Source organism: Pinus tabuliformis, chromosome 4_2, assembly GCF_031772625.1.
Source record: "Pinus tabuliformis cultivar Carrire ecotype Pingquan chromosome 4_2, CPIR1, whole genome shotgun sequence".
NCBI classification, from domain to species: Eukaryota; Viridiplantae; Streptophyta; class Pinopsida; order Pinales; family Pinaceae; genus Pinus; species Pinus tabuliformis.
This window is the reverse complement of record NC_142304.1, coordinates 1,026,532,657-1,026,548,882: the sequence shown is the minus strand read 5'-3', so window position 1 is coordinate 1,026,548,882 and position 16,226 is coordinate 1,026,532,657. Positions and strand designations below refer to the sequence as shown.

The 16,226-nt window shown below is 37.4% G+C and overlaps 1 protein-coding gene across 1 annotated transcript; it reads right to left on the bottom strand.

Moving 5' to 3' along the window:
* Positions 1 to 2,160: 2,160 nt before the first annotated feature.
* Positions 2,161 to 2,568, bottom strand: LOC149173115 (uncharacterized). Its single transcript, XM_089426581.1, has one exon. It carries the CDS (start codon positions 2,566 to 2,568, stop codon positions 2,161 to 2,163), a length of 408 nt encoding a protein of 135 aa, XP_089282707.1.
* Positions 2,569 to 16,226: the final 13,658 nt, after the last annotated feature.

The following is a 16,226-nucleotide window of genomic DNA, read 5'->3' as shown; positions in this document are numbered from 1 at the left end:
TGTTACTGTTATTTGTTATTATAGATCTGAATTGTTCCTTACAGTTTTTAAGCAAACATTTAATGTTTAAACCCAGTGCGCATATGCATAAGTCTTGATAGTATTCATAAAATCATAACTTGACCATAAAAATTCAGATCTGCAATCAAATACACAGTAATTCAAAACACGTATCTTTATTACTTCTTCCTTTCAGTATAGTACAATTCCACCCCGTGCACTCAGCTGCAAGGGTCCGTGCACACAACTACAGACTCTACCAGACCTCTGCACACACAGCTACAGAGCCTCTCTACCCTCTACTACCCTCGACTCAGACTTGCAGACTCAGAGCACTATCTACATTTACAAACCCATACACTTTTTATCTTTTTCCAAGCTAGTATCCAAAAATTGTCTTCTAATCCTAGATCCTTGCTCTATTTATACATTTCCATGGTTCACGGACCATGGGCAAGCTGACACCTTCTAAACTAATCTATAACATTTTAGGGTAGACTACCCTTGGACTTGACCCATTACAATTCACATTCCGCGCATTTCGTAGAATCTTTTCTATGCTATTACCCAAAATTTTAGACTTTGAGCACCAAAATCATTATGGGGGGTTCCCTACCCAATAGGACCCCAACACAATCATCATGACTCGTCCTGAGTCACTCTTCGGTGTAGCTAGACGTGCTGTCAAGACTTCGCGGTTCACCATCCCTGTGAGTGACATATTGCCCCTCGTCATTCCATCCTTGCTTCTTGCACACTGCTTCAAGGTCTTACTCCATTACTCCTACTAGTTCATTGAACCGATGATGCTCATTGTTCTCTGCTCAGTTAACACAAAGTGGATCCTTCTAGGATTTTAGCTCTAGCTGAAATACCAGAGCCACAAACTGTTCGTGAAGCTATAGCAAGTTTGCACTATCCGGTCTCGTATACTCACTATCTACTGCACCTTGTGTTGCAATTTTGCAAGAAAGTTGTTGTTGTCTGCAAGATCCTAATCCTCAAGTCTTATTAGAGGTGAACTTGTGAGCATAATTCCATCATTTGTCTCAAAATCCGCCATCTTTCCCATAGCTTTCGTAGATTGTTTGTCAATCTGTGGTTTATGGAGCGGCATCAGAACTGGTCCTGCTACTTGTCTGAAGTTTTTTGATATATCTCCCATCGTCAGCTTTGAGCGTAGCATGGCACCCTTAGCTTGTGACCTTGCATTATTCAGAAAGTCCTGCATCTCTACTCGGCTCAGTCTTCCACCATCCAAGTTCATGGGTACCATATCTAACCTCCCGATATTATAATTTATGTAGTAGGTGTCCCACTATGATTTATAGCCTTGTCGAAATTCAAATTCCACCATTCCCTCCTTTTCTGGCCTATAAATGCCAGATTGACCGTAGATTGCTCATACTTCATAACTTAATTGCCCGTCGTCCAATAATTTTCTCAATAACTCAGACATCTTGTCGTGAACAGTGATGCCAATGGTCTCTTCCTTGTTTTTCCACACAACAACACATCCCCTTTTCTGCAACCGCGAACCTTGTGGTATATCGGTTCTATGCGTACTCCTATTGTCGCGCAACTTCCTCACAGACTGCACTTTATCATCCCACGCTCTCTTTCAACTGTTTGGAGCAGTGAGACCTTGCCTTGGGCGGTTAGTTAGGCCATTGACCCACTCATGTAGAGCTTCAGGTGACTACCATTTACTCTTCTATGGAAGGGTTCTCCTTTAAGATTGCTAAGCTAGACTGCGCCTCCGTCTGTAACTTCCTTGACAACATCTGGTCCTAACCAATGCATCCGGAGTTTGCCAGGGAATTTCTCGAACTTGCTATCATATAGTAATACTAAATCATTTTCTTTGAATGTGCGTGACTTGATATGGTGATCATGCCAAGCATTTTCGCTCTTCTTTTGTACTTTTTGATGGAATCTCGCTAGAAACCATTCCTCCTCTAGTTATTCCAGTTGCGCGAGCCTTTCTTCCAACACTCCCAAGTCTTCCATGCTTGTTATTGCTGCAATTTGCAAACTAGGTAAAATGTATTCCATGGGCATGACAACTTCTATGCCATAGACTAAGTGAAAAGGTGTCTGACCTATTAATTTCTTGCAAGTGGTTCAGTACACCCATAACACAGCAAGTATGCACAAATCTCAATCATTGCGCTTCGCATTACAGATCTTGGTCAATGCAGTCTTTAAAATCTTATTGAACGCTTCCACTATCCCATTCGCTTGTGGATGATACAGCATAATTTGTTGATGATATACCTGGGATTCATTAGTAAGTGCACTGATGGTTTCATTTAGGAAGTGCGTTCCATGGTCGCTCATTAGGATTTTCGGGCATCCAAACCATGTCAACACATTTTCGAACAAGAATTTCATAGCTGTAGCAGCCATGCAGTCCTTAACCAGTTGTGCTTCTGCCCATCGAGTCAAGTATTCTGTCACGGAGATGATATAGCGCACACCCGTCTTTCCTTGAGGCATGATGGGCCCCAAAAAGTTGATCGCCCATTTCTTGAACAGTTGTAGTGTCACCTGTGGATTGAGCAGCATCTCATCCCTTCGCGATGGTTTCCAAGTCCATTGACATACGTCACAGGCCCGACAGTATGTTTTTGAATATTGATGTAGAGTTGGCCACCATAGTTCAGCACGAAGAATCTTTTGCATGGTCACCCATCTTGCGTAATGTCCTCCTGCAACCCCTCTGTGCGCTTATGTGAGGATCTATCCCTATTCAAATTCAGGTACATATCTTCTTAATATTTCGTCATTTCCCATTTTGTAGAGGTGCCCCACGATAACAATGAAATCCACCATGCGTATGACTAACTCCTTCTTCTGCTGAACTGAATACCCCTGTGGTGCAGTCCCTGTGGTTAAGAAGTGGATTATATCTTCAAAGTGACCATCCGCAACGCGTATTGCATAGAGTTATGCATCAGGTAGTCCTTCCTCTAAATTTGTTGGCTCCTCATCATTCTCAACTCGAGACATGTGATCTGGACCTGCGTTTAGACGTCTTGGCTTTACGACAACCTCGAAGTCATATTCTTGGAATAGTAACAACCATCGACAGATACGCCCCCCCAACACAGGCTTATTCACCAGGTATTTTAGTGTGGAGTGATCAGTATATATTTTAAAATGCCCACCGAGTAGATAGTGACGATATTTCTAAAGCGCATATACCATCATCAATCCCTTCTGCTCAGTGGTGGAGTGATTTTTTTTGCTTTTGACAGTCACCGACTCACAAACATGATCAGATGATCAATGCCTTCCACTCCTTCTTGTGTGAGTACGGTGCCCAATGTGATACAAGACACGTCCACATGTACATGAAATTTGATGTCCCATTTCTAGAAAACCAAAATGGGGGCAGAGGCCATTTTTTCCTTTAGAATCTCCAAAATCCTCTTATAGTCCTCATTCCAACAATACGTAGCATCCTTTTTTAACAACTGTTCCATTGGTGCCATGATTTGTGCATAGCCCTTAATAAACTTCGGTAGTACCCAGTATGTCCCAGTGTGGTGCGAAGTTGTTTGACACTACACGGTGCTTGCAAGTTGAGTATGACAACAATTTCTGCAAGGTCAACCATCAGGCCCTATTTATAGACCACATCGCCGAGAATATTTTCAAAAGGAACAAGGTACGTACACTTTTTAATATTTAGTGCTATATGGTGTCATCGACACGTATCTAGCATCAATCATAAGCTTGCGACATGTTTCTTGACTAGCCCAAATACAATCCAATCATCAAAATAAACCTCCAAAAACTGAAGATGTATTCCTTGAACGCAGCCACTACTACGTGGGAAAATATCGTGGGTTCGTTCTTTAATCTGAAGGGAATCATAGTGTACTTAAAGCATCCTAATTCGGTCGCAAAGGTGGTCTTGCTCCTATCCTCCAGTGTGATCTTGATGTTGTGATATCCTAAGAACCCATCTGTGAATGAGTATGCTTCTTGTCCACCAACATTCTCCAGGACTTCATCTGTAAATGGGGTTGGGAACGGGTCATGAACGCAGACATCATTCAGTTTTCAGAGATCCACACAGATTTGAATTTCACCCTTTTGTTTCTTCTCTTGCACTATCATAGGACTGACCTAGTCAGATTCTTCGACAAGTTCAATAATTCCTGTTGCAAGCATCTTGTCCAATTCTTCATGGACTTTTTCCTTATACTTTGGATTCAAATGGCAGGGGCGTTATTTACTCGGCTTCATGTCCATCTTCAGAGTTATCTTCATCACTGCCAGTTCGCCGAGAATCCCCTTTAGTTCTATCAGTTTGGTTAGGAATAGGTCTTGATACTCGCACAGTAACTCGACGACTTTATCCACCGTGGCATCATCCCAATAGTCCCCCAAAGTTGCGTACTTTGGCTCTTCCTCTATACCAATGTTCACCTGTTTTGTTTTTAGTGGCGCTGTGATATCAAGATCCTCAATCATCGGTCCTCGAACTTTGCGGCTCCCTTCTGTTTCCGAAATGTTAATATTTTGGGGATCATCATCATCATCCTCTGCTTGCAGGTTGTAACATTCTAAGGCATGGCTTAACTGATGTGTCCAGTCTGGTTGAATGATTTATTCAGGTTCCTATGGTAATTTGAAGATAGCGGATTTGAAAAATTGCAGTGCATCGTCAACGGTATCCATCCATTGGTCCTCAAATAAGAACGTTAGTAAAAATCCCTAACGTAATATATCCCATTCGCCCATACCATATCAGGGCTCTATTTCAGTATACCAATTTCTGGGAATGACATCCAAGGTATGATAAAATAAATGTACCCATTCAGGTTGGGGTTCTTCTCCATAGGCTTTTGTCTATTTTGCGAGGTGCCTGCATGGGTCATCACATGCATCGTATTTCTCAGTTATTTGTAGCTCCGGCTTCCCAAATCTTAGTTACATCATCCTTTTGCAGTCCTTCTAGCTTTGAAAGTTCCCTTCATGTGTTCCCCACCAACGTGCAAGAGTTGTCAGCAACACCCATTTTAATGCATCAAACCTCTGGTCTTCTGGTACTGCACTCTCATAGTGGTGCAAAAATTCTTCCACCGCTGTTAGTCAATCATAGGTTGGTAGATCCCATGCCTAGGTGGTTATGTAACGGAGGGATTTGGTCATCATATTACAATTTAACATCATCACTTCCCTTAACCTATTGCGCCATTGTTCATCATCTCCATCAACCTCCAACAAGCAGGATTTTTCTGTCCTCCACGGGGCCCTTTCATCGACAGTATGGAGTGGCCGATCCTGGTTCCGTGCAGTTCTTTTGTAGATACAATCTAACTCTTCGTTGCTTCCATCATCGCGCACTAGCTCTATGTAACATTTTCCTTCGGTGGGGTCCAATGGCACGATCACACGTAGGGACTTTGTATCAAAAATCATCTTTCGCTTCCTTAGATTAATAACTCCATTCATATCCGTTGCCCAATCTATTCTGAGTAACGCGGGGTAGGGGTTACTGTCGTCCACAATTTCTATTACCTCAAAATCTTTTTGTGTGTTTGCACCATCAATATCCATTGCTACCCTTGTTAATCTTCCCATGGGAAAGATCTTTTGCTAGTTCACCATTCGTAATTGGATGGGGGACCATTGTAGTGCGGGCCTGCCCATGCGCTCCCAAGTCTGCTTCAGTAGTACGTTCGCATCTAAACCCAAGTCTAAAATTACTTGATCCATCTCGTATTCACCAATTTGTGCAGTCAACCTCATTTCTCATCTGGTGCATAGGGCATGCTTCCCCATTTTTCAAACTATGTGCAGCTCCCTGGTCCCTCCGCATCTAGCAATCAATCCTTGTAGCCCTTTGACTGCCTTATTGTTGCGTAGTAGTTTCATACATGTCTCTAAAAAGGTGGTTAGTAGAGAGGGGTCTAGGTCCATCTCTGGTTGATCCCTGCTACCTGAGGTAGAGACCTCTACGAAGCTCTTCTTAGCTTCCATAAACATTCCTTTCACGCGGTTTAAATCAAATTCGAGTTCCTTTGTACGAGCCTTACCTACCCAGGTGTCTTCTTCAAGCTTCTTCTCCTTGTCTTCCACCATGGTTGCACCACGCCTGAGCATCATATTCAAGTTGGGGTCCTCTTCGTGCGGTTCAAATCTCATCATCTGGATGTTTTGCATCGGAGTGGGTTGTAGCACCCCTTTTTCGCACATTTGTGTGATCAGTGTCGAGTAGTTTATCATTTCATGATCAAATTCTTCACAATATGGGCAACTTATTCTGGTCAGATTCATATAGTTGCGTGCGTAGTGCGAAGGTCCTCCACAGTTGTACCATATTAACTTTTCGCGCCCTCGTCCTAGTCCCATCCCTCCTCATCCTCAACCTCGCCTTTGGAAGCCACCTCGTGCCATTGCTGTAGCTGGATCGGGCCCTTGCATTTCCTTCTGCACTTGATAGGCTGGAGTTCTATCTATCATTATTTCATAACTTCGACACGTTCGCTCATCGTAACCCACTAAGCTACAGAAATTACATTATAGCTGCTGCGAAGTCTGGGTATATTTTTGCAATAGGTGACAGTTACATGTCGCATGCTTTCCTCCTACTTGACAAATCGCGTATCAGAGAGCGGTGGATGCACTCAGACCAGCCGGCGGCTCTAGTCTCTGCAGCATCAATGCTCCTCTTGTCAAATAATTCACTAATACAGGACAATGATGCTTATCATGAGCCTAGCCTTTATAGTTTATACACCATACCTCTTCACGTTCTTTCGGCCGCGGCACCCTATCCTTCTTCAAATTTTTCATCTTTAAACATAGATTTTGTAGTTGTGCATAGATTTGTTGGACTCGCAACCCAGGATGTTGCATTGGCATTTCATGCAACCTCATTGCTATCTCTAATGCTTCGGCCTGGGTCGAGATCTTCTGTTGTGATAGCGTCATCCTCAGGTGTGGTGCTAGGGATGCCACAAACCAGGCATGGTGTTGTGCATCTGAAAGCGTCATATTTTCCTCATGGATCATAATTTTCAGGCACTCATCCAGATCCCACAGTGTCTGACCTGGAAGCATCGTAATTTCCTTAAATCCAATGATCAACCGAGTTTCTCATTTTGGTCGGCCCAACTCTTTGTTCAATGCATCCAAAATCTCTGCTATTCTGGCATTCGGATGATTGCTGGAGTGCTTAATATACCATGTCAATGTGCGATCCTGCAACATGCTCACCAATGTGGCCCTTTTAATGTTATCATCGATAACCTTGTGCACGTCCCATACTGCTTTCACTATGAACCAAAATTTATCGGGGTCTTCATTTTCGACTCTTTTGAATATAGGCAACTTAATTTCATTCACCATACTAAACAACACTCCTTACGTGCTCCACTTCCTTTGTGGGGTTAAAATTAACCCTTCAGTCATTTTGAAGCTTGTTCTACTCGTGCTTCTTTTGAGAAAACTTCTTTGTGGCTTTGTTATTGTTCACAGAAGTGTCTATCACGAGTTCAGTGATAAACCCTCCAATTTATCAATTTTCGGCTTCTTTCTTTGTAGGGTTCTAGCGTTCCAGCATCAAACATCCCTTTAGGTAGATCCCAGTCCCGGAAACAGAACCATTTGTTGGCTTATTCGGCCTTGACCCAGGTTCGGAAGAGATTTCAGCCAAACAAATCCCGTACTACCAGCCCTTTCAGCAACAATCCGCGGAGCGCGGACTGAAGTCTCACCCGAGGCAATAGGGGAGGATGCTGGAACAAGGTTTCCACACCCTAGGGATGCCTTGATGAGTTTTGGCGTGTTTGCAACCCTATCTATGCCCTTCTGCTATTCCGTGCAGCAATCTGGCTTTTCGTGAATATCTTAGATCCTTAGTCTTGTTACTGTTATTCATTATTATAGATATGAATTGTTCCTTATAGTTTTTAAGAAAACATTTAATGTTTAAACCCAATGTGCATATGCATAAGTCTTAACAGTGTTCATAAAATCATAACTTGAGCATAAACATTCAAATCTACAATCAGATACACAATAATTCAAAAACATGTATCTTTATTACTTCTTCCTTTCAGTACAGTACAGTTCCACCCTGTGCACTCAGCTGCAGAGGTTCGCACAAATAGCTCTGGACTCTATCAGGCCTCTGCACACACAGCTGCAGAGCCTCTCTACCCTCTACTACCCTTGACTCAGACTTACAGACTTAGAGCGCTGTCTACTTTTACAAACCCATACACTTTTTATCTTTTTCCAAGCTACTATCCAAAAACTGCCTTCTAATCCTATATCCTTGCTCTATTTATACATTTCCATGGTCCGCGGACCATGGGCAAGCCGATACCTTCTAGACTAATCTATAAAATTTTAGGGTGGACTACCCTCGGACTTGACCCATTACAATTCGCGTTCTACGCACTTCGAGAAATCGTTACCATGCTATTACCCAAAATTTCAGACTTAGAGCCCCCAAACCATTATGGGGGGTCCACTACCCAACAATATTTATTCACTCACCTGCAATGCTAGAACCTCAAGTGAATAATTGATAAAATATTTGCAATTTAAGTATGAAACCAAATTACATCTAAGTCCTTCATCACATGAACTTTTATCCAGATCACAATTCATGGTCTGTGATCTCGAGTTCATGTGTTAGAGAGCTTTCCATTGTGCAGAGAATTTTGTGCAAAGAGATTTGTGTGGAGAGATTTCATTATGCAAGGAGATTTCATTGTGCAGATAATTCACAACACACATCACAACCTTTAATCAATTAATTAGTGTCAGAAGTGGGGACTATGTTGCATTCTAGCTCTTACCTTTGTTTTTTATATCTTTAAAAACATTATATAAAATAAACAAAATTATTTTAAGTTCAAACATGGAAAACATTCATAATTTAATCATGAATTGAGGCAGATAATCCAAAAATACAAAATTATAATAAGTGGAAGTTATGTTTTTAGATAAATTGTAAACTAAAATATAGAGAGGAAAATTTAATGTCCTATGAAGGGATAAGGACTTGGATAAATGTTTGGTGGGTAGTAACAACTACTAAGTTTTCACATTTACACTTTTACACCTACATGTTATAGTGTTGGATAAATCATAAATAATGGTAGGCGGTAACTCCCGATATGTATATTTATTTAATTTTAGGTCGTTTTCCTATGAACCTTAACAATGAAAAATTATTCCACAAATATTTAAAAATCATGACATAAATATTGCAACTACATTTAGAAATTATGGCAGAAATAATTGAGGCAGTTATCCACATGGCACAAAGGCTACAATAGGACCTTCAAAGTTATGGTCCAATCAAATGTTTGAAATTTTTTTCAATAATATTGAAAAATAAATATTTGTTTTTCAAAGTTAAACATTATAACTTGCATTGGTCAATGCTAAACTAATAGTGGTCAATAGTCGATTGCTAGGAGAGAAATTCTGATGAATGGATATGTGTTTTCTACTTCCCAGTATGAGGGTATATGTATTTAAAAATATACTAATAACACAAGATCATTTTAGTGTGGATGATGTGGGTCATAAATAAAATATTTCAATTGGCCATGTTAAGTAAAGTGTTATATATAAAAAAAATATTTATGTGTTTCTCAAAATGAAGGAGACGCGTAATTCATTATGCTCAACATGAAGTTGATACATGGCATGTGTGTAGCCAACATAATGTCTCACATGGGGTGGGAGTATTCTATTCTTTAGGGGTGCTATAGGTCTTTATTTTCAAGAGGTTTTCACACAAGTGTGCAATTTTTTTAGGATCATATATATTATTTCATCTATCACATTTTAACTCTTTGTTGTTAGACTTTGAAAGTTAGTGACTAGGTCTCGGTCTTGAGTGACATTGCAGAATCTTGGTCTAAGCACCTAACAATCGAGTACTAGGGGACTCACTCGATGGAATATGATCGAAGCCCAAATTATGATTAGGCTTTTTGCACCCAAGTGAAGTATCCATCTCGCCTCACCCTCCCCTTTCACCAATTTTTCATGTTGAAGATTTTATGGGACATTCACATCTACTATTAATCCAACCAATGGTATAGAATTAATTACTTCCTCTAACATGCTTGTCATTTTTCCTATATTTAAGGCTTCTCATTTGCAAGGTGGTATTCATGCCTCTCACATCTCTAGCTTTGAGACGATCACCCTACCAGAGAAGAGCGACATCGTTTACAGTCAAAGGAAGGAGATATATTAGGGAAGAAGAGGTGCATTGAAAGATGCAAGGGGTTTGTAAGCATGGTTGTGGGCAAGGACATTATGGTTTCCTACGTTATGGATTATAATACAAAGATATTAGGGAAGGAGAGGTGCATTGAAAGATGCAAGGGTTTTGTAAGCATGGTTGTGGGGCAAGGACATTATGGTTTCCCACATTATGGATTACAATACAAAGACATTGGTAAGCCGATTAAGTGAAAAATATTTTTTATTTTTTATTTTTTTTTGTCGATAGGGAAATTGGTAACAAGAACCATACAATTACAAATTCCACTCACTATTACCTCCGGTTGCTTCTTGGAAAACTTTCTAGCCCAATATAATGGCCTGTAAACCATACTGGACAAGGTAAGCCAAAATTACCTCTAATAGACTCACCCATGAAGTTTGAGTGAATGACCTCTACAAAAACCTACCCTTTAGACAATTAAGTAGAAAATATTACATAAAAGTGAAATCTCAATTATGAATCAATATTTTTTTAAATAAAATTTAAAACTTTTGAAATTATAAAAAATTAATATATTTTAAAATAAAATTTTAAAAAATTAATGTTTTGAAATAAAATTAAAATAATTGAAATTATAAACACCTATTTCAATATGATGATGATGACGATGATGATGGTTAACGTCTGCTGAGATCAAACATTAGTCTATCAGACCTAAAGAAACAAATTATTTATTTTGATTTAAGATTTTATTCCTATGCTCAAAAAGCTTGGTGAGAAGCATCCCGAGCTCACTATAATTTTGAAATTGTAAAAGGCTAGGAACGTCAGTATTGTAACAAAGATTGTGAAACTGAGATCTAATGTGATTGTACGCGGGGCACTCTAAGAGGAAGTGGTTTTCATCCTCGATGTTCCTATTCTCACATATATGGCAGATCCTTTTCATTCATGGCGTTTTAGGAACTGCCCAACGACCTGTTTCACTATGGAGCTCATGAGAATTCGTTCTAGTCTTTGCTATATTAATTTTCTTCTTTGAACTAGTTAAAATAGAGTGATACTTTTGATCTTTTAGGGTATGGTTGATGACCTTCTTATAATAACTTAATTTTATTTTAGCCGCTAAATATTTCTCACACCACATTTTTTCTTTGAATTTAGAAGTAACAATATCTTTAATGTTATTTATGTTTTGCAATGCATCATTCTTATTGATCTCCCAACAGTTTAACTAGGCCCCTGTATCTTTATGCCACCCCTGGTTGAGCCTTAGGTGGTTTTGGCTGGAATTTGAAGCTAGCTTAGGAAGTCTATAATCGTCTATGTTATTGAGTTTGTGCTTGTACAACAAAAACCTAATCATAGCTAGGCTCTCAATAGGGGAAATACTTGCTTCTATAAGGAGAATAGGATAGGGTGTATTACTTTTAATTTTCAGGTTATAAGTTATAAAACGCTTCTGTATTTGCTCAATCTTTCTCCATGATTCTCTGGAGACGCTGCAACCCCAAACCTCACAGCCATATAAGATAAGAGGAGTGACTAAATTTTCAAAGAGGAACTTCTTTTTATCCACATTTCAAGGTTTGTTGTTTGACAATTATTTTCAAGACCAAATAAGCTTTCCACCCCCATTATATATACAATACAAGGACGTCCATCCATGAAGTATTTAACGTCATATTTAAATTTCGATGAGCTTAATGTAGATGTGAAAATATATCTGACCACTTACATTAGTTTTTTCACTTTTACTTTTGAATTTTTTATTATTATGAAGAATAATTAGGAGAAGATATATGTATATATATGATGTTAATGTAGATGTGAAAATATATTTTATTAGGTAAAATAGTGTTTTATATTTGCTTTTTGAACTCCATTGTTATTATTTTAATTACATATATATAAACTTGATGAAATATTTTAAAATATCTAAATATGAAATATTTTTAATAATATATATAAATTAAAAGTTGAAATTAATTTCCAATGTAATTATGTGCTTTTAAAAAAAAAATGTTATTTAATAACTGTTATATGAAGTAGCTTATGGAATATTAGACATCACTCATCTAGTTAGTTCACCCTATTATAATAAAGACATAAATTAACAATCTCTGTAATAAATTAAGAGTAAATTAATCATCATAGTTATTTCATATTCTTTAAATGTATAGATATTTAACTTATATATTATTTATTTTTAATTAATAATAATAATTTAAAATAAAATTATAATTTTATTTTATTTTATTTTATTTTAGTTTAGCAATTGTTTTGATAATGATTATGATGAGCAATGATGTCTATGAGACTTTAAGAAATAAAGGTTAATTGAGATTTTTTAAGTCATGTGTAAATGCGTAAATGTTTAACATTGGACATTTAACAAATTTAATACAATGTCGATGTCTACCCTAATTAAAAATCGATATAGAAGTAGATGTGGAGGCTTAAATGTTTAACATTTAACATGAATATTTAAGGCTTACAGGTTTAACATTTAACATAAATATTTAACATTTAGATGTTGCCTTAATTAAAAAATAATAGAAGGTTAAATGTAATATAGAGTTGAGACAAGCAGAAAAGCACATATATTATAAGTATATTATTTACATTTTTTCCAATCCATTTTTTTATGGAAAGCCTTGCTTAATTATCATGGGAAGTAATCCATAGTAGATATGTTATTTACTTTAGTAAAGTTATTTTCAAGTATTTTATTTTTGGACGGTTTTCTGCAAAGGTTAGGAATAAAAAATCACTACACAAATATTTAAAAATCATGCATCAATATCCTTATCTATAGAATATGACATAAAATATATAATCCAATTATCCACATGGAATTATATTGTGCGAATTTTGCAAGAACACCTTCAAGTTATGGTCCAGTCAAATGTTTGAAACATAATTTTTTTAATAATATTGAAAAACAAATATTTATTTTGGAAAGTTAAACATTATTGTTAGAGTATTGTCTTGGCAAGGACTAATAACTATTCCATAACGATATTTAAATTTAATTAAAATGCACATAAAAAACCTAATACTTATAATAAACCTACAATATAACAAGTTTGTTAACCATGGATATCCATGCCCACTTTACCATGGATATGACGATATTTAAATTTAATTAAAAAACAGATAAAAGCTTAATACTTACAATAAACCTACAATATAACAAGTATATACACGCCCACTTTACCATGGATATTATTAACTTGTAAATAGGTTTTGTTATAATACCATCGCTTATCAATATAATGTGTTGAAAAACCATAACACATTTCACAATAAAAAAATTAAAATGTAAAATATCTTGGATATTACATGTAACATTGATTAGATAGAGTGAGAATGATACATCATATGGATGGAGTAAGTAGATTTTATTATTTTGATTAATGGAAAAAAAAATAAAAAAAATAAGTCCTGAAACTCCTGGAAATACCTTAACAAATTATAAATGACTCTCAGATAGTTATGGAAGGTAATTTCTCTCTTTCTTCTTTAGAGATAAAAAAACACCATAAGGAAGCGGACATGGTTTTTTTTGGTTGGGTTTCACCAAGAGGAACAAGAATACACCAGGAGATTTAAAATAAAGCACACATGAACAAGACGTTGCGTAGGTATGGTAGGATGTTTCCTGAAGAGTATTTCATGAGCTGGATTGGAGCCATTGGAAAACTCTGACACAGACAGAAGTCTGTGGGTCTTAGGTTGGGTAAACCCTGATGCCTGTAGAATGATCCAATCAGGGATCACTACCAAATTAACTGCTCTGCGGAGTTTAGAGCTCGCAGGGAGAACCAGAAGTAATTATCGTTCTTGTTGGAAGGGAGGAGTGGTCTTTCCTCTCTGAGTTTCTAGACAAGGAAAGTTGGATACATATAAGTATTTTCTGTAATATTTTGTCATGTGTGTGAAGAAAATATGACTATTAAACTTCTATTGTAACTCGAAAAGTAACACTTTAAATATAAAGGAATAGTGTTGTATTTATTTCATTTCGTAATTGTCAAGAATATGTATAGTCAGGTATTTATTGCCTGGGTTTAGATTACATAAAAGGAATGTAGCAGCCAGTTAGAGAAACCATATTTGGTTACGGGAGGAAAAATCAAGCAAGATAAATTAAATTTCTCAGGAAATAATGTAGCAACCCTCGAATCTGTGGCATGGTAATATACATTGAACTGGTTCAAAACAGTTTGAAATAGCACCAAGTTAAGTTCCAACAAGTAAACTTGGGGTTTCGGCATGGTACAGTTCGCGACGTTGTGGAAAAAAAACAGTCCCGGGTAGTTACCCCATGGGAAGAGAGTTAGGTTCCCTGTAGCCAAGGATCTTACCCTTTGTTGGGCACCAAAGAACTAAACCAAAAGGAATAGAATGAAGCCCATAAATCCTTGTACTCAGAAACTTAGCTGAGCCATCATCAAATACAGACATACATATACATAGTTGAAAGTGTTAGCGCCGAAAAGTTACAGTTTGTAGCTCACAAGCACTATACTGAAATTATATACCTGAAGCCGAGACATTACGGCTTCTAGAGATAGGGATCATACATATCACTACAACCACAATAAAACCCTCAACGAGTTAACCTGCAGATACGAAAGGTCGATTAACAGAATAATTTTTCTTTCAATGAAAACACTTGAATCAAACAAGTGAAACACAACAGAAATGGATGTACCTGTACCCTGGAAAACTCTGGTTCTCTAAGAGCATTGCAGGCTGATTCCCTACCGAACGCATGACAAAATAACTGGTCGGAGCTGAGGGTAGGGAAAGAGTAGTTACGTTAACCACAATGAAACAACTTACATCGTTGAATATGTCGGTGTGTATATGACGACCAAGATGAATCCGGGTTTCACGTTATCAATGAAAATAATTAATGGACTAGTTTGAAGAAGCATCAGTGGATTTACCATACAGTGCATGTGAATTGAGTATTTATCCGGTGAAAAATAATAGTCCCAACCCTATGCCCACCTAGACCAAGGTCGTCCAAGGAATTAGCGCATTCATGATTATACAGACTTCACCCTTCATCATTAATCAACATATAATACATCACTCGGTCTTAAAATGAATAGTAAAGTAATGATGGGTTAATTCATGGAAATATGAAAGTAAATAGTTATAATTATATAAATATATATATATATATATATATATATGGTCAGTGGTTGTGCATGCTACAAGTATTATCAGAGCCACGGTTATAACACTATGGCCAGTTTGGTTTGGGTGACTGCGTAATAACAAACTATTCATGTTGCGCAGTGACAGAAAGAGCTTTAGCAATATGAGGAGAGGATTTAGAAGCACTCCATCTCGGAGGCCCCCTTACATCGAAGCTAATCTAGAGATGTGGTTTCAGTTGGGAAGTGAAACTCAAAATGACTTATTACGAGATATTGTACAACAACTACAAACAAAAATGACAAATTTATGGGATGACAACGAAAGGCTGAAGTTGGAGCAGGAGAGGATCATGAAATGTCTTTTAATATAAAGAATCAAAGAAATCCAAAACCCTATCCGAAAAGTGAAAACATAGATGAGATGCAATGACTAAGAGAAGGGAACCCAAAGATTAATGGAGGAAGAACCAATGATTTGTTAGATCAGGTGAAGGGAGGTACAAGATTTTCAAAAATCGAATTAAGTTCATGCTATCCCTAGATTAGAATAAAAGAGAAGTACATATACACTACAACGTTCATGACTCGTTATGATCATTACGAGTTTATGGTCATTATGAGTTTTTAGTGTTGTGATTCGGCCTCACTAATGCCCCAACATTTTTTATGAGTCTATTTTTCATCCTTAGCAAAATTTGCTCTAATTTCTATTGATGATATTCTTATATATTCAAAGAACTTGGAGTTACATAAAAAACATCTTCCGGTAGTATTACAAATTTTAATAGAAAATCATCTCTATGATAAATTTAATAAGTGAGATTCTTACC

Bases quoted from the DNA above. Each gene is read 5' to 3' on its own strand.
- LOC149173115 (XM_089426581.1), bottom strand. From the start codon at position 2,568: ATGCTGCTCAATCCACAGGTGACACTACAACTGTTCAAGAAATGGGCG.